The 23,717-nt window shown below is 40.5% G+C and overlaps 1 protein-coding gene and 1 long non-coding RNA gene across 3 annotated transcripts in view; one reads left to right on the top strand and one right to left on the bottom strand.

The window, feature by feature from the left end:
• The window catches only part of ESF1 (ESF1 nucleolar pre-rRNA processing protein homolog), a 30,711-nt gene extending 6,994 nt beyond the window's left edge, over nucleotides 1-23,717 (bottom strand). Inside the window, exons 1-10 of one of the 2 annotated variants that reach the window (XM_083431616.1) lie at nucleotides 23,624-23,717; nucleotides 20,109-20,751; nucleotides 17,657-18,057; nucleotides 16,793-16,906; nucleotides 15,978-16,078; nucleotides 13,385-13,537; nucleotides 11,971-12,079; nucleotides 10,050-10,188; nucleotides 6,659-6,820; nucleotides 1,836-1,957 (exon numbers count right to left, since the gene is read on the bottom strand). In XM_083431616.1, the coding sequence (XP_083287742.1) occupies nucleotides 1,836-1,957; nucleotides 6,659-6,820; nucleotides 10,050-10,188; nucleotides 11,971-12,079; nucleotides 13,385-13,537; nucleotides 15,978-16,078; nucleotides 16,793-16,906; nucleotides 17,657-18,057; nucleotides 20,109-20,718 (1,911 nt within the window). In that variant the 5' untranslated portion in view covers nucleotides 20,719-20,751; nucleotides 23,624-23,717. Of the gene's footprint in view, nucleotides 1-1,835; nucleotides 1,958-6,658; nucleotides 6,821-10,049; nucleotides 10,189-11,970; nucleotides 12,080-13,384; nucleotides 13,538-15,977; nucleotides 16,079-16,792; nucleotides 16,907-17,656; nucleotides 18,058-20,108; nucleotides 20,752-23,481; nucleotides 23,600-23,623 lie in introns of those variants that run through there. The other variant, XM_083431617.1, reaches the window with a different exon arrangement.
• Nucleotides 10,866-15,495, top strand: LOC310673495. The gene is made up of 3 exons (XR_014509075.1): nucleotides 10,866-12,902; nucleotides 13,283-14,111; nucleotides 14,375-15,495. It is a non-coding gene; the product is annotated as an uncharacterized lncRNA (long non-coding RNA).

The raw sequence follows: 23,717 nt of genomic DNA, 5'->3' as shown, positions 1-23,717 counted from the left end.
GGCTTAAGGGATTAGCGGATTAGCTGCTAAAAGGCTATTAGCAGCTTAGTGCCTTAGAAAAAGGGGGTGGGGAGCGAAAAAAATTGCAGGAACTCGCAAGACATTTTCGTCTTGTGAAGCAAGCCCATAGGAAATTTGTTCTGCGAAGCACCTCCAAAATGGAAAACCCTTTCGTCTAGCGGGTTTTCTGTCTTGCGAGGCATTCGTCTTGTGGGGCACCACTGTATATGGAAGAGTAAAGCAATACAGTGCAGTGGGTGTGTTATCCAGTGTAGATATGAGAAATTCGGGTGCAACTTCACACTTGATCTTAAAGATCAATGTGTGGGCTAAAAAGGAAATCACAATCTCTTAGCCTAACCTCTCTTCCAAGATAAGTTATGAGGATAATATGATGCAATCTCTCTATAATGCCTTGTTCTTCCTTGCAGGAAGTGCAGGTTATTAATGCGATAAAGCAAATAATTAGGATTCAATGAGGCAAACAAGAAAAAGAATCAATGAACCAATCAATAAATCAATGAATAAAGACATTGAACCCAAGGTCATAACCATGTGAGCAATGTCTTCGGCAAATGCTACATTTTCAACAATCGCTGATCCAACACAGAAACGTCTTACCAAAAAATAACCTATTAGAATTGTGAGATCAGCATCTCCAGAATAAATGTACTCCGAAGCACAGTTGTCTGTTCAACAGAATTCCTTGGCTGACATATTCAGAAATAATGGACATCCATATGGAGTCAACACTCTCAGAGTAATAAAAGGCCAGCCTCAAAATTAAGCAATGTCTGGCACCCCTCTTGTTGACTTTAGAGGAACAATGAAGAAAAGTCTATCATCATGGGGACACTGCCATTAGTTTTCCAAAAGAAACCCAAAATGTATATTTCTTTGAAGACTTTCCCAGCGTTAGAGATAGGCTTTTAAAATTCTGCAGGCAAAATTTGCTCACCACTTAAGACTTTGGACAAAGCTACAATTTTCATCCAAGGCTTGGCAGCTCCAACATGACATTTCAGCAAAAATGACCATTCCCTTTAGCAATGCAGAACTTATCAAGGACACAGGATCAAAGGAGGATTTTCTGGATAGGCTAATACACTTATTTTCCTTTAATCACAACTTTTAAAAAAAAAAAAATCCCATGGCTGCCAAAGGCAATGAAAAGCGCTCAGGCCTGTTATGACTTAGTGCTACCTTGATCAATCACTTGCCTACTCTCAAGCTTTCTGTTAAAGCACTTTGAAAATAATGTATCTAAGAGGAATAGAACACAAGTTGTAAAGCTGTGTTCCAGGGAACTCATGGTTCCTTTGAGGCTTTTATCAGGGGTTCCTCAGCAACAGTGGGAAAGATTCCACATGAACCTGCCAGTACAGCAAGACAGTACCAGACGCTCTCCTCAACATGCCTGCCTCCGCTAGCTGAGATGTAGTGAATGGCAAAGGGGCTGAGCCTTTTCAGCGATGCCAACTTGCTTGTGAAATGCTCTCTCTGAGTTCAACGGGCATTTATGTTTGCTTTTTAAGCTGCTGCTTTTACTTTTGTTATTTTATAACATTAGTTTTTGCTGCACAATGTCCGCAGCCGCTCTGGAAATCATTTTTTGAAGGCTATGGTAGAAAAAATATAAATTAATTAATATCAAGTTTCTCGGAAGACAAGATTGTGTCCACTGTTACTAATCTCCTCTTGCATTGAGCAGCCCCAGGGGTCTGCTGGCTTTCCAAGCTATATCTGCAGGCATTCCTTGACAGATGAGTTCCCCTGGAAAAGGGTTCCCCTAAAGAAAGTAAATTTGTCAGGCACTTGATTAAAGTTTTTACTACCTTCTGTTTTTTCTTCAGTTTCCTTTTCTCTTTCTTCTTATCCAGGAACTGTTCCCATGGTGTCAGCGCATCCTTCCCTTCCAACTTGTTTCTTACCATTTCTTCAGCGCTTTCTTTGAGTCCTGAGGTCAACCAGAAAAATACATGTAGCCAAGTTAGCTCAATACCTGTATCTGAAAATCTGGAGGCAGATAAACATCACACCCGCATGAAGCTACTGTCCAAATAGCAAATCAGAAAATACTACTGGTGAACCAACTGAGGGATTAGAGAGAAGGGGCTTCATTCTTACTTAGCGGCAATGTCTCAGTGGGTAGTGACAAGCAACATTTCTCTGTCTCTCCAGGACGTTCCTTTGTGGAATTCTGCAAAATGCCATCTCAGCACCTTATCTATTCTATCTAGCTTTCTATCTAGATATATATGTGTGTGTGTGGTGCCATTATGAAAGGCTGGAGTCTCTAATATGGAGTTAACACCTAGTGTGCACACTTTCTCCCTCCCCCAGTTCTAGAAGTTTTTGTACTGTAGAAAAATGGACAATGAATACGGCAAGGACAGGGGCATCCCTAACAACTGAGATGGAGCTTTTCTTGTCCTCCATCAATAGTCTTGAAGTGCTCCCGGATGTGCAGTTGAATCTGGAAGCTCCAACTGCAACTGCAGCCAAGATTGGCCTTCCTCTACTCCAGCTGGGAAGAACTGCAATCCTTTTTGCTTGTTCGAGATCTAGAAATTGTGATTCACATTATATTTCATGTCAAGGCCAGCTGGTTGGCTCTACTTGGGGCTGTGCTCAGAAACTGTGGAAGCCCACTACTGATTGGCTTGGCAAAAATGCAAATGTTCTAGATAAGAGACTAACAACTTGAAAAATACAGTTAGGTAAAAACAGCAAAAAATCCACATAAGGGTGGATGGTACCATTCATAAGGGTGGCATAAGGGTGATGATAGTGCTCCATACTAATTTTTTTCTTGAAAAATGCTCTGCCACCCAAAAGGTTTGAGAAACCATGGCTCTGGAGACTTCACTGATGGACACCTACCCCTTGTCATCCAGGCACAAATTAAAGAGCTGCTCTTGACAGTTAACAACAGATCTATATGCAGGCTGCTAAAATTATTTAATCTGCTTTGTTGTTTTTAATTTATCCATTTGCTTAATGGTGCTTTAGTATGCATTTATCACACTTTGAAGGTTAGGTCTATTTGTTTATTATACTTTTACAGTTACTTGGGCTAGACTGGACAATAGATAAATGAGAGACAGAAGGCTTCTGGTATAACAGGAAATCCAAGATTCAAAGCACTAATTCAGTTATTTAAGAATTAGTTTAGAAAAATCAGAGAAATTTAAATAAAGTGGCTATTACTAAAATCAAGTGCAAATTAGTCAGAATAGATAGGCAGACAGAATTTATCAAGTTCTTCGTATATTAATTTTCATTAGCAGCTGCAAGAACAGAAAGATCAAAAGAAGATGATGTTGCTATCGTCTACCAGTGTATACTCCCAGAGGGAGTTGAAATCATCAGCCCACTAACTTAAGATTGTCATCTCTCTAGTTCCCTTTCGTCATCTTTGTGCACAAGAAGAAATCTTTAAGGGTAGCATTCCCAGACCTGTCAACAGCTAGAAAAAGTTGCATATCATATTGAAATGTTTGATTGAAAGAAACATCCTCTTCCCCCAGCCCCATCCAATGACGACTTCATAAGGCCAAAAAAACCACATCCCATGGGAAAGCATACTACTTGAGTTACAAGAGACTAGAAAAGAGCATAAATCAATTTCTTCTAAAATTCAAGTTACCTATCATTAAATGTATTATCTTCTACACACACTCTTGGGCTTTCTTGTCCAGCTTCCTGCAAGCCCCTTGTACCCCTGAGAATCTGCTCCCGAAGGCTGAGCGCCTCCAAAATGGAGAGCTGAAGCTGGTAGTGTGTAGCAACTTTCAAGCCAAGAGTGCACTATTTTACATTTACACACATGCACACTCTGTTTGGACATAATGCCAAACCATGGTTTGATACTAAACATAGTTTAGTGCAAACCAGTTTGCTGTTACACCTGAACTGACAAACTATGGTTTGCAATGACCCTGCAAACCAAGACTTCAAACCAGCAAGGTTTGGTGTTACATATGAACCAACACACACAGTTCTTTATAATGGCCATTAAACAGAGGGCCAGATCTCCATTTCGAAGGTTTAGCTTAGAAACAAGTAATTTTTAAAAAATCTTAAAAGAGGTTCGAAGAGATCATTTACCCATAAATGATGGAACTGCATGCACAGCCAAAACTTTCTTTTCCAGGTTTAACTGCTACAGCTACAATTCCTGTTTTTCTAAACAGAACCTTAAACGCGGCGTGTCGTGATGTGCTAGCAGTGTAATGCTTTTTCCAGCACAGGGAAAAATAATAATTCTGTCATCCAGGAGGACACATTGCCTTTTCACCTAAGACCAAAACTATCATGTCCCTTTAATTATATTTTTTACTGAATGGACATGATGGGAGAAAGAGCTCCGTTGAGATCATGTACTATCCCTATATAAGACATATTCTGGCAACTGCAAATATACTAAAATATTATTGTTGTTATTATTATTAGCAGTACTAATGTTATTAGTAGTAATAGTATTTCCCACCCTTCAACATATGGTCCCACAGAAGGTTACAACAATTTTTAAAATGCAATATCAAAATCAGCTAAAAGAAATTACAGCCAAGAGAATGATAAGAAGATATCCGAGATGTCAAAGGCCAGGGGAAAGATAGCTGTTAATAATTTTGGAAACAGTCTGATATGTTTGTTCATGTGAGATATATGCAAATAGTGGTTTTTTAAAAAATGTACTATTGTGATCTTTATCACCTTGCTGTGGTTGTTTTATTGAGTGACTACTACCCAGAATGAGATTGCTGGATTGACGGACAGATATAAATACTTCAAATGAAAATAAATAAACTGAATGAGTTTTCCAGATTTCTTAATCAACTGCCTAGAAAATGAAATCAATTGCTCCATCTGGAAAAGTTGGAGTGGAAGGAACAGCCTTTTCATGAAACCAGAAAGGGATTGAACTTCCTCCACAAATTAGATTGTCTTAGAAAGAGCCAGCCAAATAACTTTCCAAGAACAAATGTGATTGTCTAAGGGGTGACAATATACAAAGCATAAGCAATAAAATGAGCTGTTTAGAGCAAACAGAACATATACTTAGAGGCTGAAGGAGGCACAATATATCCCTACGTTCATCGATTTAAAAATGCACACATACAGTCACAAAACTTTCTTATTTAACACTTAATATTGAAAATTCAGTGGAACTGTTGAAGATAATGAACTGCAGAGCCTCCCCACGGCAAACCACCACTGCAGAGAAGCACACTGTGGACCATGTTTTCATGGTTTGTGAGCCACTGCAAAGACAGAAATACCTTTGATGAAGGGTAAGATATAAATCTCTTAATAAATAAACAAGAACAGAGCCCAGACGTGGAGTGTGGAGAACTAACAGGCACTGTTCATTCCCCTTCCTTCTTTTTCTCCACATGAGACTGGCTGTGAAAGTCCTTGTGTTAAGACGTTCCCAACTCACATGGAAACTGCCCTTGTTTAAAAACCGGTTTCGACAGATGCCACAGAGTGGCTGCTTCATAATGCAAGCCATTTATTGCATTAGCATCCCATAGGATTTGGAGACTGGAGAGGACAGACCGGGGGGGGGGGGGGCGGGGGGGAGCAGGGCGGGTGGGGAGAACAGGGAGATTTTATTCACCCTGTTGCAAACTTTCTGCCTGGAGGTTTGCAGAGGGACCTTTCTTCATTTCAATTTGCAGTGTAAGAACACCGTGCTTTTTAGAAGCAACAGTCAAAAGAGAGCAGCTGAAAGTGACCTGTGCATGTTTTTCAATCAGAAGACATGGATTAACATTGGGTGTGCATGCTACACTCAGGACTCAACTCCTACTTTCAACAGGGGTGGAGTGACGAATACTAAGGAAGTAGAAGAAGCAAAGGGCTGCATTTGTATGTGGAGACATTTGGCAGCTGCCATTTTGAAAAATGAAACACCATCGTGCCTCCATGGCAACTCTCTCCCATTTGCATATGAAAGGCACAAAGCCCCACTTTGGGTCATAGCTGGCAACTCCATCTTTCTTGTGGGGTGGGGAAAACCTCAAGGCCACAAATAGGAGTATTTTTCAGCAGCTCACCAACCCCTAATATTATTTCCCCTAAACAGTGGTTCGAAGCTCAGCCAAAAATAAGCCCCAAAAGACAGAGAAAAAGAGTGAGAGAAATGTTAGCTTTGAAAAAATATTTCAGTACCTTTTGAAAGAGTAACTTGGAACTTACATACAGTGGTGCCCCGCAAGACGAATGCCTCGCAAGACGGAAAACCCGCAAGACGAAAGGGTTTTCCGTTTGCAGAGGCGCTTCGCAAGACGAATTTCCCTATGGGCTTGCTTCGCAAGACGAAAATTGACGAAAAATTTTGAATTTTTTTCCCGCTCCAAAACCCCTTTTTCTGAAGCGCTAAGCTAAATGCTTTTAGCAGCAAAACCGCTAATCCCTTAAGCCTTAAAAAGCCGTTTTTAGCCCTTAAACTGTCAATAGCGCTAATAGCGCTAATCCGCCAATGGGCTTGCTTCGCAAGACGAAAAAACCGCAAGACGAAAAGACTCGCGGAACGGATTCTTTTCGTCTTGCGAGGCACCACTGTATTTCTATTGCTGAATTTAAGCTGGTCAGTATTAAAAAAGAGAAAGGGGATTAAAAAACACTGCAAATAGTATAAGCCATCTACCTGGAACCCATTTGATTTCCATTTCCATATCAGTTTCTTGATGTTTCTTTTCTTTTTCCTGGATACTCCTAAGTAGTTCTCTGTACTTTGCTATTTGCTCTTCATCATCTTTGGAGTGGTGCTTATGTTTATCGCTGTCTGTTGTGTGCTTTACACCAAAATCTTTAAAAGAAAAGAGAAAAAGAGGAACTTCCAATAAATAGGTATAGAAGTGTAAAAAGGAGAGACGGCTCATCTTAAGCATAATACACCAGGGATGTGGAATCTGAGGCCTTCCAGATGTTGTTGGACTCCAATTTCCATCAACTCCAGCCAGACTGGTCAGGGATGATAGATGATGTAGTTTGTCAACATCTGGAGAGCCACAGGTTCCCCAGCCATAGTCTGTACTGACAGAATGGCTCTTCCGGATTTTATACTGGGACTTTTTGCATGCAGAGCATACCGTATCACTGAGCTACTGTCAATTATCCTGAATTGAAATAGGTATTGTATTTGGAAATGAATAGTAGTCAGAAACACTTTTCACCAGCTCCACCTTGTGGAAAGCTAACACAGATTTTCCTCAATAATTGCATTCTTAAATTTAATCAAAATTCAGTTTATCCTTTGGGAAAAAATTATTTATAAAGCACAGCAAACCAAGATGAAATGGAATGACTGCATAAACATCTTAATAAATATATAGAAGAGAGTAAGAAGCACAGAATATTCTTCTCATCTGATCACACTTTTTACATTTCTATTCTAACAGCTGAAATTCATTTCCCCCCTGTTTGTGCTTAATGCCACAATAAACACACTGGCTAGAATTCTGTCATGTACCCAGTAAATCAATGAATAAAACATCAGGATCATGTTAAGGAAATGGCTGTGTATTTTTCTATTAAAAGCTTCTTTCTGAAAACATAATTAAATTCAAGAACTTTCCAAACTGGAAATACACCAAAAAGTCTTTGGTCTGGTGACACAGCTTAAACCACCTTTTTTAACTACAGTGTACTTTCATGTAGCCTGGAGATCACAATGAATACATAATGCAATAAAAATAAGATATTTTCTGGAGCAATAAATCAACAATAGCAGATTAAAAGTATTCTTTCTGCATTGTGATGCAGCTGTGATAGATTGTACGGAATAAATAGAAAACGGAAGTATTACTGGCTTATATGTTCACTGAGTAACTGGGATGTTACTCTATCAGTTTCTAAGTGATATCCCATTTGCTTGTTTATTTCATGCGTGCACACACTCCACAAAATACAATTAGTTCCCTCTGTATACCATATAGATCAGTACATCAAAAACTCACTGAAACAACTGGGGGGGGGGGGGAAATATATGGGAATATCAAAGTCCCATTACAATGCTTTAAAAAGTTATATGGGCAATCAAACTAAGTACCTTTCAGCTATATTTTGGGTTTCTCTGTATTAAAAATCAAAGTGACAGCCCTTTGGTGTAATGGTGAAATTTTTACATGCCTGACTTCCACAGATCATGGCATCAATATAGATGACGTAACTGGATATAAAAAGAGAACCCCATTATGGGGTACTAGTCCTTATCCTAATGTGACCTGGAAGTTTTAAGTAAATATTCTGCTCTCCTAACACTTAATGTAAAGATCAGAAACATTAGTTCTTTGTTACCAGCAAAGATTAATTATCACCTCCTGTAGGAAAGAAGGGTTTCTACATAGACAACAGAATCTTCCTCTGAAGGTAAACTTAGGGTTCAGGAAGCATGCAAGATAACCAATTTAGTCATTTATCACTAGGGCCATGCCTTTTGAACCACAAACTAGGCAAGGTAAACAAACAGCAAACAGACAGGAACTTGTAGGAAATAAGCAGTGGCACACAGGAATGAAGATGTTAAAATCATCTCTTCCCCATAAGCATATATTAGCTTAGTACTTAAAAACGCCAGCTTTTCAATGGCCGGGTAGCTCAAAAGCTCAACATGGACCCTCTTTTCACTCCACACTCTCAAGTATAAGCCCTATCCTTCATGGGTCCCCAGACCAAGGAATCGGTGAGAGAGACATTGGAGCCTTCCTGGTACAGGATATTGATGGGGAAAGCTGAACTGTCACAGCCCTCTGATTCCATGACTTGGGTTCCACCCTCTCCAGGGCAAGTATACCCTTCCTCGCCTTTACTTTTCATGTGGGCACTGTGGCAAATTGTCACACTCACTATCTCTAGGCTGTTGATAGGGATCCTGTTACTCTTTGAAGAGTGTTGTGTGATTTGCTGCCCACTTTTATCTGTAACTTCGCTGTTTGAAAACAGCATCCATGCACGCTTGTCACTTTTATTCCAAGTAACAAATCTATCCTTATTTATTTCCTACTGCATGAACTTCTTCTAGGCATTTGGTTAAGGTTAGAAATGCATATTCATAATGGATGCATGTTTTAACTGCAGCAATAGTCCCTAAATCTATTGGGAGTGTGCACAAGAGTACATGTGAGTGCTGGATACACATGTGGGTTCAGGCACACACTTTGTAAGAATGGCAGAAGATTTAAAGTTCTCACCACACTTTCTCTATCATCCCTGAGGAAGTAGAGAAAGATGGATCACTAATGCACCAGTAAAGGGCTCAAGCCTGTAAGATGCATACCAAATGTTATCCACAAATGCACACATCAGCTGGCAAGGCTCAGTCTTCACAACCCACAGAATATTAAGTTTCTCTACAACTGCACGATTTCAGGAACCCAATTCCAAGAAAAAGAAACATTTCCATGAACGGTAACACTAGCCAGAGCTGCAGCAATTCAATTGTTCCCAAGGATCAAAGAAAACATATTCCAACCACACACAAAACTCCAAAACCTTGTTTACAGAATGATGGTCAATACAAATTGTTCAGTCTCAGCCACCTGTCAAATTTGCCCCTCCAGGGGTGGGGAAATAAGGTTCTGGTTCCCTATCCATGCTTGACTTGCTTGGTTCCCAGTACGTTTCTGAGCACAATTCAAAGTGTTGGTGCTGACCTTTAAAGCCCTAAACAGCCTTGGCCCAGTATACCTTAAGGCGTGTCTCCACCCCCATCGTTCAGCCCGGACACTGAGGTCCAGCTCCGAGGGCCTTCTGGTGGTTTCCCCTCACTGCGAGAAGCAAAGTTACAGGGAACCAGGCTTCTCAGTAGTGGCTCCCGCCCTGTGGAAAGCCCTCCTATCAGATGTCAAAGGAATAAACAACTATGTGACGTTTAGAATACATCTGAAGGCAGCCCTGTTTAGGGAAAATTTTTAATGACTGATGTTTTAATGTATTTTTAATCTCCTGTTGGAAGCCGCCCAGAGTGGGTGGGTATAAGTAATACATTATTATTATTATTATTATTATTAACACTGAACCTTCACAAATGCAAGTACCTTGCTGTTCTTCCTCCTCTTCCTCACTTGATGAAGCCAAGTATGCTTGGAAGTCCATGTCCAGAAGTTCATCTTTTTTAAATGTTCGGCTGAGGGAAGTCACTCTCTCATGATCTGTCTCATCCCACGTGATGTCTACCTTAAGACGGAAAAAATATTGTGCTTTACCTTCAAGTCGCACACGTGTATGCACATACATATAAAGACTGGCTTAAAACAAACTCAATCCTCACGCTAGAATACAACAAAGACTCAACCTTCATATTCAGAATTAAAATTTATGGCTGTCAGCATTTCTTGCTGCACTCTGGAGGGATTTCAAAACAGCCCCCTTCCCCAGTATGTCCATGATTTTACACAAGTGAAAAGCAGCAGTGACGAGACTGGGGAGAAAAGAAAATATGTAAAGACCAATGAGCAAGGGCTGGAGAGAAACCCCCAGAAATTTAGTTCCAACTGCAAATGAAATATTAAAAACTGAAGAGCTAGTGGTTTCTAAGTGTTGTTTTATGACCAGGTCGGGACTCTATGCATGGATTAAGTGTTTACTGCCTTGCCAAAGAAACTTCCTTTGAAAGAAAGGAGAAGTAATTTGAATCCTAAAAATATATTTTATTCTTGGATAGTGTCCTGATTGGCAGTAGTGGTGGACATTATCATTATCACCATCATCCTGTCCTACGGTTTTAGAAGGGTGTAGAGTAGGGCTCAGTTTACTACTTTTGCATTTATTCACATGGTTCCTGCTAGAGTGTCTAAATTCCTGACACAGTCCTGTTTAAATTCAGAGACCGTCTATGCTATTCTTTTCATGTATTGCATTTGAAGTCCTTTATGCCAGTACCAGAACTTATTATGTTGATATATTGGTATTTTTTGTTTGACATGTTCCCTGTTCAGAGTTAAGAGTTACTTATGTTTTTGTTCAATTATACTGGAATGCAGTGGTTTATGGAAATACACAGCAAATACCATAAACCACAGGAGACGGGGTGAAAACGGGGTCATAAAACATGAAATGGGTATATCAGAGGTGAAGCAAAAGATGTATTCTCATGCTATTTGGTATATGTAAAATGAAATTTGGAAGTGAGATTTCTCTCCTAGAATGTTCTGGTTGATTGTGAAACAAAACAGATCACTTTCAAGTCAACACAGAATCCATAAGGCTCTCTGATTTTAGCAACAGCCAATGTGACAACAGGGTTAGAGCACTGGACTTAAGATTCTGAGTTCCTAACCCTGAGCTCCTAACATACGAATGCGATTGTATTCAGAACATGCTTTGCAACAAGCATCAGCTATGTGTCACCTTTGTTCCAGGATTTACAAATTTTCAAATGCAAACTTTCCAGCAATGAAAGGTATTTTTTCCACTTGTACTACACACACAATTTTAAATATATATATGTGGAGACTGATGTGTGCAACAAATGATTGGTTACAAAGAGAGAAAAACAGAGTGCTTAGAAAAAATGACTCTGTAAACTAATTTACACAAATTATTTGAAAAAAAATGTCTGTATCCATTTTTTTCCTGAAGTGGAAGAACATGTTAATCAGATGTTTAAAAGATGTGACTAATGTGTTTGGAGTAATACAAATTCAACAGGCACATTAAAAACAGCTAGCACAAGAGAAAAAAAGGCTATACAGAATGTATTTTAAGCTTTTTTAAAAAGAAAACTCCCAATCAACACTGCCAAAAGCACACACACACACCGAGCAAGGTCATGAACCCACAGAAATCCAGTGCACAAGTCCCCAGGAAGATAATACATGATAACTGCATCAACACAAAATGGATCATTCCTGCCTTTCTATCTACAGTGTGATCACTGCTGTATTTACAATCTTTACAAATTAAGAACTCGGAAAACTAAACAAGTTCCAAAGGGCTACAAAAACACTGTTAAGGTACCTTTGAAGTCGACACAGCAGCAGATGTGAAGTACTTTGGTTTATAAGAGTCCACTTCTGAGGCCACATCCTTTGGCTCGTCATCAAATGTCACATCATCTGGAATGAATCTTAAAAGCCGAAAAGAAAAGGAATTGTTATTAAAACAGATACAAGGAGGCTTCAAAGGAACAAATGTTGATAGGCCCAGCCTCTCTCTTAATTAGTATTAGCTGTTATTAGATATATTAGAAAACAGTTGTTGTTCAGTCCATGGTTTGGGTGAAGAGGTCAGACAAAAGTGTTACATTTCACTTAGCACAGGGAATGTCTGGTCAGCTCCAGTTTAACCCCACTGAAAAAATGGTGACACCCCAATTACTGTTGCTGAAGGGGAGGAACCTGTAACTCACAAGGCCTCGAAGGGTAGGAAGCCAGCAAAGAGGCAATAGCTTAGTGGAAGAGCACAGATGTTGGAGGTGAAAAATCCCAAATTCAATCCCCGGAACCTCCAGAATCTTGGGAAGCAGAGCTGGAAAAGACCTGTCAATGAGACCCTGGAGGCACACGGCCAGACAGAATAGCAGACTATACTGAGTTACAACAGGCCATTGGTGTGACTCTTTTTAAAAGGTAGCTAAGTATGTTTAAAGTGAAGTTCAGTTTATTTTATTTATTAGTTAACTTTATTTATCACCCTTCATCCAAGGATCGCAGGATGGTAGCTGTATTGCTGGTTAAATGTTTAATGATTATTGTATTTGTTTAAAAACCAATTAAAATTTGTATTTAAAAAAGGATCACAGGGTAGTTTACAGTATAAAAACTACAAAAATACCTAAAATAACAAACAAAACCATAGCTCCACCTCTCTGCAGTTGTCACAGAAAGGACCAGTTATCATCATCAGCACTGAGAGTTGTGAATTAACCATCCTCTGGTCAAACTGTTTCAGTCGCTTTCAAAGCAATTACTCTCCCCGATATCCAGTAAAACATCACCAACTCCAGTGATGAATGTGAGAAACTTAGGAGGGACATACTTCATGGCTCTCTGCTTATAGCATTGACACTGACAGTGAAGGAGCGTGACACTCTAAAAAAGTAAATTCAATTTTGGATGCAACATTAAAACACAACTTTAACTGTGTTAAAAAGTACCCTAATATTCAAAAGATGCAAGCCACAGTCTGCTGTGGGAAAGGTAGCTTCAGTGCTTTAAAACAAGATATAAGGGAGCCAGAGTGTGTCAGGCATTTGAATGTTTCAGCTGGAATTGAGAAATCTGAGTTCAGATTCAGCTTGGCCATAAACTACTGGAATGCTAGGGAAAAGTTAACAACTTCTGTCTCAGGAACCCTCTCTCAAAAAGAATAACAACAATTAACCATCTTCACGAAGCTGTCGCAGGAGGAAAAGGAAAACCCCCCACAATACCTCAGGTCCACGAAAGAACAACTGCTTTCAAATTCCAATCCATCACATTCTTCATAAATTTTGTTGGCTGTTTCGGGAGTGTCACACTCTACAACCGCATAGAAATACTTCAGTCGCTTGAACTGATAGTCTCTCAGTTTTTCCTTATAAATGCTTTAAAGGAGAGAGAGAGAGAAATCAAGTAAGGCTAAAAAAATGAAGGAACAATGAAGCAATTATACTGCAATCCAGTTCTCACAGCTGTGTGGCATAAGAGTATACAACAACATATGAAACTCTTCATGATTATGACCAAATATCAGACACTAGTGCCACAATGCCGGACTCAGTGAGCTAGCAAGGTATTTTGTATCTTAGACCCTAGGAATATGTTCTGATGTACTTTAGAATCCGAGTTCCTTCACAACTATGGATACTCCAGAGCAGCCTTCACCAGCCTGGTGACTCCTGATATTGTTGGACTCCCACCAGTCCCAGCCAGCATGGGAAATGGTCAGGGATGATGGGAATTAGAATCCAGTAATATCTGGAGAGCACCAGGTCGGGCAAAGTTACTCGAGAGCAGGCTTCCTCAAACTCGGCCCTCCAGATGTTTTGAGACTACAATTCCCATCATCCCTGACCACTGGTCCTGCTAGCTAGGGATCATGGGATTGTAGGCCAAAAACATCTGGAGGGCCGAGTTTGAAGAAGCCTGCTTTAGGGTCATGTGCCAGGATATACAGTGGTACCTCGCAAGACGAATGCCTCGGAAGACAAAAAACTCGCAAGATGAAAGAGTTTTTCGTTTTCTGAGTTGCTTCGCAAGACGGATTTCCCTATGGGCTTGCTTCGCAAGATGAAACGTCTTGCGCCCTTTTTTTTTTAAACCGCCAATGCATTCCTACGGGAAACCGTCAATACACAGTGGTGCTTCGCAAGACGAAAAAACTCGTAGAATGAAAAAACTTGCAGAACGAATTAATTTCGTCTTGCGAGGCACCACTGTAGAGTTACTTTTGCTGTACCCAAGGGATTGCATTCACACATAAATGATTGTTGTTATATTTTTTCAATTGAACAGCAGCTCTCATGCTATATCTCTTGGAACTCCTTGATTTGCAAAAGCATCTTGCTTTGTGGCATCAGGAGCTTTCGTTTGAAACATAGAAGTTCAAAGGTACTCTGAACACATCAAACTATTGGTGAAAAACTTTGAATCCCGTCCCCAGTTTGCCAATCCCTCCTAATGAATAGTTACCCAAACCATGGTAAGAAATCAATGCATAAGTGGCCCTATGCAGAAGTGAGTATGATCTTAAATTCATCGGCTGGTCAGGAACTTAGCGCTAATACAGCCTTCTTCAGCCTTGGATCCCTGGATATTGTTGAACTACAACTCTCATTAATCCCTGATGGCTAGGCTGGATGGGAATGATGGAAGTTGTTAAGTCCAGCAACATCTGAGGAACCAAGACTGAAGCCTTCTGGACTAAAAGAACTGAAAAAAAGAAAAAGAAAAATCAACATGCAATAGTTTAGGTCTCGCCATACAATTCTACCGGCCATTGTTTATAGAGAAAGCCAGATATATCTCTGCTATAAGAAACATGTGCATTTACATCCCCTAACTTTCCCCAATTACTTATCAGCATTATTATAATATCACCGTATATCTATCTACATGGCACTTGTTCCAAGGGCCCTATGGTCTGAGAACAGAAAGCAATGAATGAACAAAAGTGGCCATGCTGTTTGTGTTCTCTGAAGCACCAAATGTGCTGAAAATGCTAAACAAAGGTAAAGCTGCATTATGGTAACAATTAAACTAGCATTTTCCCCCCTTTTCAGACTTTTAGAACTGATGGCATGTTTATAGAAGCAAACTGGCAGTGTTCACCCAGAGGGAGAAAGGTTCCATCTAGTGGTGGAAATTCATTGTGCAGTATCATGTCAATACTTGTCACTTCGATACCCCAGGGTCATTCTGCTCATCATCCACCATCACAAATGCAACATGCAGCTGTAGTGTTCAAGTTGCTCAACTGGTCAGCCCTGCCTGCCTCCACAAGAAGCAAACAATGAGGCTTAGTGCTACCTGCAAACCAGATCTTGAGTTTGTTTCTCTATACAAACCACTTTGAGTGCCGATTCACACGTAGCACCAAGCTAAGTCTCTTGGTTTGTTTCTCCCAGATGTAAGCAAGATGTAGCAGAGCAGGAGCAACTGGGCAGTATGCACAGTGAACCATGGTTTATACCCAACCATAGCTTACTGTTACACGCGAACCAAACTAATGTTAGGTCCACTACATCCCAAATGCTTTGGTGTGAAGACAAAGTTTTTGGAATGAGATACCAATAGAAAAAAAATATATGTTACACTAGAATCATTTTGATATTGATTACTAACTTTAATTCTTCCTAGGATTTCAAAGGGGTTTATTTATTATTTAGTATATTTATTAAAAGTATATACTGCCCTTCATTTGAGGATCACAGGGCGGTTTAAAACACAGTACATAATACAAAAACAATAACCCTTCCCGATTTATTGGATTTCAATAGCAAAATTTTATATATATGGGAATTATTGTATGTCAGGGTTAAACACCTGTCATTCTCTGTGACATCTTCAGGAAGGCTTAATAGTTCAGTTGGACCATTCACTTCCTCCTCTTTCATTCTCTCTTTCCCAAACTCTGAAGGATAGATCTAGAAACAATAAAAAGGGTGCATGACATTGTATTAAGTGGCTTGAGAGCAGCTTGGGCTTAGGTTTTAAATAATAAATTTCCCCATCTTTCCCTTCTGCCTACACTATGATTTATACAATGAAATCCACTACTCACATTGCGCTATGAATAGGCCTTTATGCATGAGGCTCAACTGACGCGGACAGCAGTTCATGGTAGACTGCTTTAACAGCAGAAATGTCTTAACTTTTGGTGTTCTGCTTTCATGCCTCACCAGTATACATTTTCCACAGAGTTCTATACTAAAGGATTCCTTATGGATTCCAAGGGGGGGGGGGGATTACATTTACTGTCCAGTTAAAAGAGCATTCAGCGAACCTAACTGTGCTGCAGAATTGTAATCTTACTCTAATATAGGAGTGGCAAACTTATAGACCTCCCAGTGTGGTTGGAATTCAAAGTTCCATCAGTCTTAGCCAACATGGGCAGTAGTGAGAGATAATAGGAGTTGTAGTCTAGTAACATACAGAGGGCCACAGTTTTGACACCTCTTCCCACACCTTCACTGCAAGTCTAACCAAGTATTTCCACTGAAACACCACAATTTACAATTTCTCCACCACAACCCATGCTAGTCTCACAGTTGCAACTATTTGCAAAAAGAAAGGTGGATTCCTTCGCACTTCCCCAAATATGCATTATTTGCACGCTGCTGTTGAAAACAAGTGCTTACCTTTACAGAAAAGATAAAACCACCTTTAGGTGTAAATGAATTAAGTAAAGCCAGTAGGTCCTTAGCTTTCAGTCGATCCCAGTCCATGTTGCAAACTGCCAATCTACGTGTGATCTGTGTGTGAGAAAATAATTTCACAACAGCTGCCTTTAAGACCTTTAAGGTAACACAATGGACTGCATATATCACCCTAAGCAAACAAAAATGCAGTTATGAAATTAGATTTGTGCACAAAGAGGACTCACAGTAGAGTATAAGCATGGCTTCAGAGCTTTCTGCCTTGAAGAACCAGAAAACATCAACAAATTACATATTGACTTTCCTCCTCCAGTAAAGATCATATACCTTTGGCTGGCTGTTTCCTCTTCATATACATAACACATCAGGCCAGACAGACAGTTAACCATTCTTGCTTAATCCAAGGAAGAATAAGAATCCAGGACAGCAAGGATAAACTGCTAAATCCACAAAGACAAAACTAAGGGCAGAAGATACAGAACCAGAATTTCAACAGAGGTTCTGCAACTATTTTGAGTGGCTCCTGCTTTAGTTTTATCCTGGTTGACAGCGAAGTTGCAAAAACTGCTGCTAGAAGTACTGAAATTTTAAATGTGTTATATAGAAATACTAGAAAAACTCTCGTTCCATATGTTAGGCCTTCCCTCCACCCCTAATGAAAAAGTGAGCTGTAAATTTGCTGGGAGTGTGGGAGGCTGCAATCCTATAAACCACTTGCTTATGGACTTGCTTTTCATGAGGACTGGCCTTGAAGGAAGGCAAGAAACGAAAAGCACTCTCTCTACAGAAAGAGCTACTTAAAAGATAATTATGTCGTTAGGTCTTTCAAGATTCCTTGAGCCTTACCGCATCTGCACGAGGGGCATCTTTAGCCAATTCTCCCCATCCATGTTCAACTTCAGGCTCCTTTGGATATATCTCAGCCAAATCCTCCTCCTCCTCATCATCAGAGCTGGTTTCTATATTGCCTTTCCCCCTTGCCAAATCTGGCCCACTGTCGCTTTCATCTATCTCACTTTCATTTCCTGTTTCTTCTTCATCTTCTGAACCACTTTCTTCTCTCATTTCTCCCTCCTCTCCCAAGGTGCTTTCCTCTTCCAGATCCCCGCTATCTTCTGACTCGCTTTCCTCTTCAGTCTCTTCACTACCTTCCAATTCATCAAGATCAAAGTGCTCCACATTTTCACAAGTTTCTTTTTGCAAGCAATGTTCATTAATATGCTTGCTGAAAGAATTATCTTCCTTTCCTAAATGAAGGGAAAGCAATACATTTAAACATGCACAATATAGTATTTTCCAAATCTGAATTACGTCCAATTATCCCTCTAAAAAAGATGGCACCTCAGGCATGCACAGTGTGAAGAAGAATGGAATATTGCTAAGATTTTCAGTGGTGATTGAGATGTTCATTGACCAAATTGTAGCTTACAATAACATGCATCCAACTATCTGGGAAACCAAATGTCCAAGACTACCTGTCAAGTGGCAAAAATAATTTTCTATCACACACGAAAATGGACAAATTCAGTAAGAAACTGTTTTTTAAATGTAAATATTTTTGATAGCACATTTAGGGAGGAAAATAAACTACTCTCTTTGGTGAAAATAGTTTTCATAACACTGAGTTTTCACGGTTTCTATTTAAAAGAGAGATTCCTGGGGGGTCCATGGATGGGCTTAGGCTGTGAAACTTGGCGAGTTCACACACAAACCCAACACAATAAAATAAATTCTAAGCAGAAAGCTTGTGTGTTTATGTGCATTTTTCCCTGGAGGGGGTTCATAGTTTTCATCAGATTTTCAAAGGGGTCTGTCACCCAAGAAGGGTTAAGGGCCACTGCTCTAAGTCACAGGTGAGAAACCACGACATGCCGTCCTCAGCCCTTGACCTCAATTCTTGTGGGTGATGAGGGGGGAAACTGGGTAGCAGAAAGAGAGAAATGGCAGTGGCACCAGGAGAGACAGAAAAGGTGGCAGCCACTAATATGAAACCCCTGGCATGGTACCTCCCCACTGGGACGGCAGCCACTCATAATGAAGGGCTCTCTGCAACTCAATTTAGGGCTGCCAAAGCCAGCCTTTTGTCCTTGTACTGGGAGCCAAAAGTCTGGGGGACATGCAGGCTGCTGGATGGGATAAAATGAGGTATAAGCATGATGGCATAGGATCCTGTTTATAGGGATAGGCTAACCATGATGCAGTGGTACTCTGGTGGTGGAGAGATTCTCCTAACTCTTTGTAAGAGACTGCACTACAACCAGTCCCACTGACACTTGGTGCATTGTACAGCCCTAATCCCCAACTAGATTCCGCCATTTATTTCAGGAGTTGAGAATCTGAGGCCCTATAATTCCTATTAGTCCCAGTCAGCATGGCCAATCATCAGGAATGCTGCAAGCTGTAGTCTAGCAACATCGAGAAGATGACAGATTCCCCACCCCAACCTATTTAAAAGTACAGATCTAGGACAGTTTTCCTCCTCAAGTTTAACATATATTACCTCCAAAGAGTTTACCACTAAGTGAACTTCTTTCCAAATCATGTTTGGAAAACTTACTGATCTTCTGCAACACCACAAAAGCAATTATTGTGTTAGTTTTGGCAAAGTTAGTCTCCAATAAAAGAAGCGTTGCATGCAGAAAAGAGAGGCATAGAGAATTATTATTCATTTAGGCCAGCATTTCCCAACCTTGGGCCTCCAGCTGTTTTTGGACTACAACTCCCATAATCCTCAGCTAGCAAGACCAGTGGTCAGGGATGATGGGAATTGTAGTTCGAAAACAGCTGGAGGCCCAAGGTTGGGAAACACTGATTTAGGCTATGCTTCTATGCACTTACTTGGAAGTTCCATTGAAACCCACATAGGGGTTTGGATGAGCAAATCTCAGTATATTAAACCAGGATACACATGAGCCTTTTTTTGCTCCTCCCTTCGTGGCAAGGCATTTTATGTAAATTGGGAAACTGCAGGTACCAGTTTCAACACAAGCCAGGGTCTTAAAGTCCATTTCAAACCATGGTTTAGGACAATGGCTTGTTTCAAACCTGATGACCATAACTTCCCAGCTCAAATGAAATGGAAAACTATGGTTCATTAGCTACTTCCTGGTTTGACTGCTGCACTCCGCAAAGGGTGAATCAAAGGGGCTTGTGTGCATAAGCAAAAGACTCATGCATATCTTGGTTTGATAACCTGAGGTAGGATTATCCAAACTGGCTAATAAAATATTACATCCAAGAAAAGCTGAGTAAGATTGAGAGACAGGTGCCAAATTTCAATTAATTACATTCAACCAACCTAATTCATTTCTCTTATGGTTTACATAACTGTCTATGCTGCTATTCACTGCTTTTTCTTTTACAGTCTTCAGGTTCTCAGGATACTTTCTGCCTTGCTTGTTCTGCTTCTTTGGTGTAAGTTCCTTTACTTGTTGCAATTCAATCACTTGTGTGCCTTTTACAGTCTTTTTCGACTTTAACGATTTGCTTTTCTGGCCTTCATTTTTTAAAATACCCAGTTTTAACAATGAGGAACTTTTATCTGTCCCTTTGCTTTCTTTCCCAGAGTTAGTATCAACAGGAGACTTCTCAGATACTCTCTTTTCTTTAGTCTTGGCCTTCTCTCCCTGCGATTTCTTCTTAGTTAATTTTTGGTCAGACTCTGAAAGATCTGAATCTGAATCGGAAAGGTCATAAAAGCGTCTCAGGTCCTCTGTAGAGCTGTGTTGAACAGGCCGCCCTCGCTTATCCACAGTGTACTTCAACTTGAATTTTTTATCATGAAACATGGCCTGAAATCTTTTATCAATTTTGATTTTGCGATCTTTTTCTGGCATTTCCCAAAATCTTGGGTCTTTTGTAATGCGGGAAAACCGCTGGTCACTAATGATCTCCTTTTTAGACTCCATTTTCACACTTTTAAAAAAGCCAAACTTGAACTACTAAAAAAAGAAAGAAAGAAAGGTTACATCCATAAAGCAATTCTATCACAATGCATCACTCTGAAATTACTGACAGTTTTTATTAAGGAGCAAGACAGCACCAAGCATTACAGTAGTTTCACAAGACTTACAGATTAGTAAAGTAGGAGTAGCAAACATAGTGCCTTCCAGACATTGTTGAACTCCAACTCCCATCACTCCCAGCTAGTGGTCATGCTGGTTGCAGTTCATGGGAGTCCAACACCATCTGCATGACATGGTGTTGGCTACCCCTAAGCAAAGGAAGAAAGTTACACACCCAAAGAAGCATATGGCACAATCTGGACAAACAGTGAGGCCTATTCAACCTTCTTCCTCACTTTTCAAGTTCCATTAAATGTGGTCTGATCTGGATAGGACCACGGCTTTTGTGAATCTAGTGGCCTGCTCTATCTTCCCCAGAAAAAGGTGCAAATGGAACACCAGCTATAGCCGGTCGAATCCCATCCAAAACAGGCAGTATGTACATCTAACCTCAACAGCTTTTTTTAGTGGCTCAAAGTACCATATTTTTTGCTCTATAGGACGCACTTTTCCCCCTCCAAAAATGAAGGGGAAATGTGTGTGTGTCCTATGGGGCAAATGCAGGCTTCAGGAAGCTATCCGCAAGCCTTCGGCGCACATACATGAACTCTGCCTAGAAATGTTTGGTACATACAATTATACAGAATAGCAGTGACTAAGGAGGGTTTCTTACAACAGCTTTTTCCAGGGCAGCTGGCATATTGCCATTCTTGAAAGGAGAACTCATTATAATCTGCTCCATTCACCAGACATTCCTCTCTGACTATATTAATCAACCATAGCATGCAAGGATTTAGAAGGCAGGTAGTAGCAGTGGACAACTTCACAGTTCCAGGGATCCCATTAACATCTCAAGATGAATAAACAGGACAAGCAGGTGCCATGGGCATATCAACACAACATGTAAATCCAGGTCAGAGTTGAGGTAAAAGACCATAAGATCTTCTTCAGCTACTTTATTCTAGGAGCCCCTAGTAAATAAGACGGGACAGGTGGCTACCAGAGGGAGGATCTTTACAATGGTGGCAGCCCAGAAGCAGAGTGCTCTTGCCAGAATGGCTTGTCTGGTGCCCACACTGAAATCTTTCCAGCACCAGATGATTACCTTTTTTATTTTTGAAAAGCTTCCATCTTTCTTGCTTTTTATTTAAAAAATGTAGTAAGTTTTAGATCATTTGCAGTGTTTCCATATTCTGCCACTGGATTTCTTTTGCTCTTGATTTCATATAAATGTTATGCTTTATATTCTATTTTATACCCTATGATCGTTACTTAAAAACTGCTCAGACAATTTTTGTTGTCTGCGTGATATATACTGTAAACAGTGCTTTTTGCTAGAAAAATAAGTGCCAGTAATCACCATGAAGCTGTTACAGTGCATGTCACACTTTTTAACAAGAAAAAAGAGGTGCTGGTACTGCATACCCCTGAGTACCCCTTAAAAAAGCTGACTGTAAATAAATAAAATCTACAAAATGTACTGCAAAAGCCCCTGGCCTCACCACTGTCTCAAGAACAAAGATGCAATAGGCCTGTAATCACTAGGAATAGTTTTGCTGGCTAAATTTTCACTGACACAGCAATGGCAGAAAAGTAAGATTTCATGTCTGCCATCACTCCAAGGAGAAGGTCACGTGTGGGGAGCCTTTGGCTTTCCAGATGCTGCTGAATTACAGCTCCAATCATTCCTGAAATGTAAGTTACTTACAAGATAAAAGCAGCACTCTCCTAGCTTTTATCCTAAATACGATCAAAGCAGAGATACGAGTTGCCTAAAAATATCTCAGAGGCAGATTTGTCAGTTGTTGACCACTTTCTGAGGTGATAAAGGCTGCAGCCCGACACACACCTACACAGAACTCCTTCAAGCTCCAGGAAGACTTACTTCCAAGAAAAATATGTATATATTTGGACTGAAACATAGGAACAATTTATGCAGGGAAAGCATATATTGATATTTCACATCTCCATCACCGAAAGGTTACATAGCAGCAGTTGTAGGGACTGCACACTGGGTACATCAGAGTACAAAACATACACGTACGGTGTATGTTGTACAGTGATACCTTGGTTTAAGAACAGTCCGGTTTAAGAACTATTTGGTTTACAAACTTTGCAAAACTGGAAATCGTGTCTTGGTTTGAGAACTTTACCTCGGTCTAAGAACGGAATCTGAACAGTGGAAGGGCACCGGTGGCGGGAAGCATCATTAGGAAAAGCACACTTGGGTTTAAGAATGGACTTCCAGAACAGATTAAGTTCGTAAACCGAGGTAGCACTGTATTCCCCGACTGAAAAGTGCAGAAACCAATGGCTTCAAGTTGCAAGAAAGGAGATTCCGATTCAACATCGGGAAGAACCTTCTGACATTAAGATTTCTGTCTGACAGCAAAACAGGCTTCCTCGGAAAGTGGTGAACTCTGCTTTTCTGGGTGTTTTTAAGCATTTGCCACGTATGATCTAGTGAGATTCCTGCACTGCGAGGGGCTGGGCTAGATGACCCTCGGGGTCCCCTTTCCAACTCTACGATCCTATGAAGGGCGGTATACAAATTTTATAATAATAACAATAATAATAATAGAATATAACAACAAACCCTCTGCTGAGGAGCAAACAGCTGTTAACCCTGGCTAGCTAAAACGGAGCAGAAAAGCGTGGTATACGCACAGGGGGAAAGTACAGCAGCAATGAAATAAAGCCTAGAAAAGCGACTCCTACGAACATTTACGAACAAGGTGCCGCTGCCTCCCTCATAAGAGGCGCAACCGCTCCACGGGGCCCACGACACCCGCGTGCTCCCCATACTCACCGCAGCTTCTCCTCAAGATACTCAGGCGCGAGGAACTTCCGGTCTCGGCGGGGGGGGGAGGGGAGAAAGCACACAACACCTCGTCACTTCCGAA

The sequence above is a fragment of the Podarcis tiliguerta genome (assembly GCF_965153285.1).
Source record: "Podarcis tiliguerta genome assembly, chromosome: 3".
Classification (NCBI taxonomy): Eukaryota; Metazoa; Chordata; class Lepidosauria; order Squamata; family Lacertidae; genus Podarcis; species Podarcis tiliguerta.
This window is presented reverse-complemented; position numbering and strand designations above follow the sequence as displayed.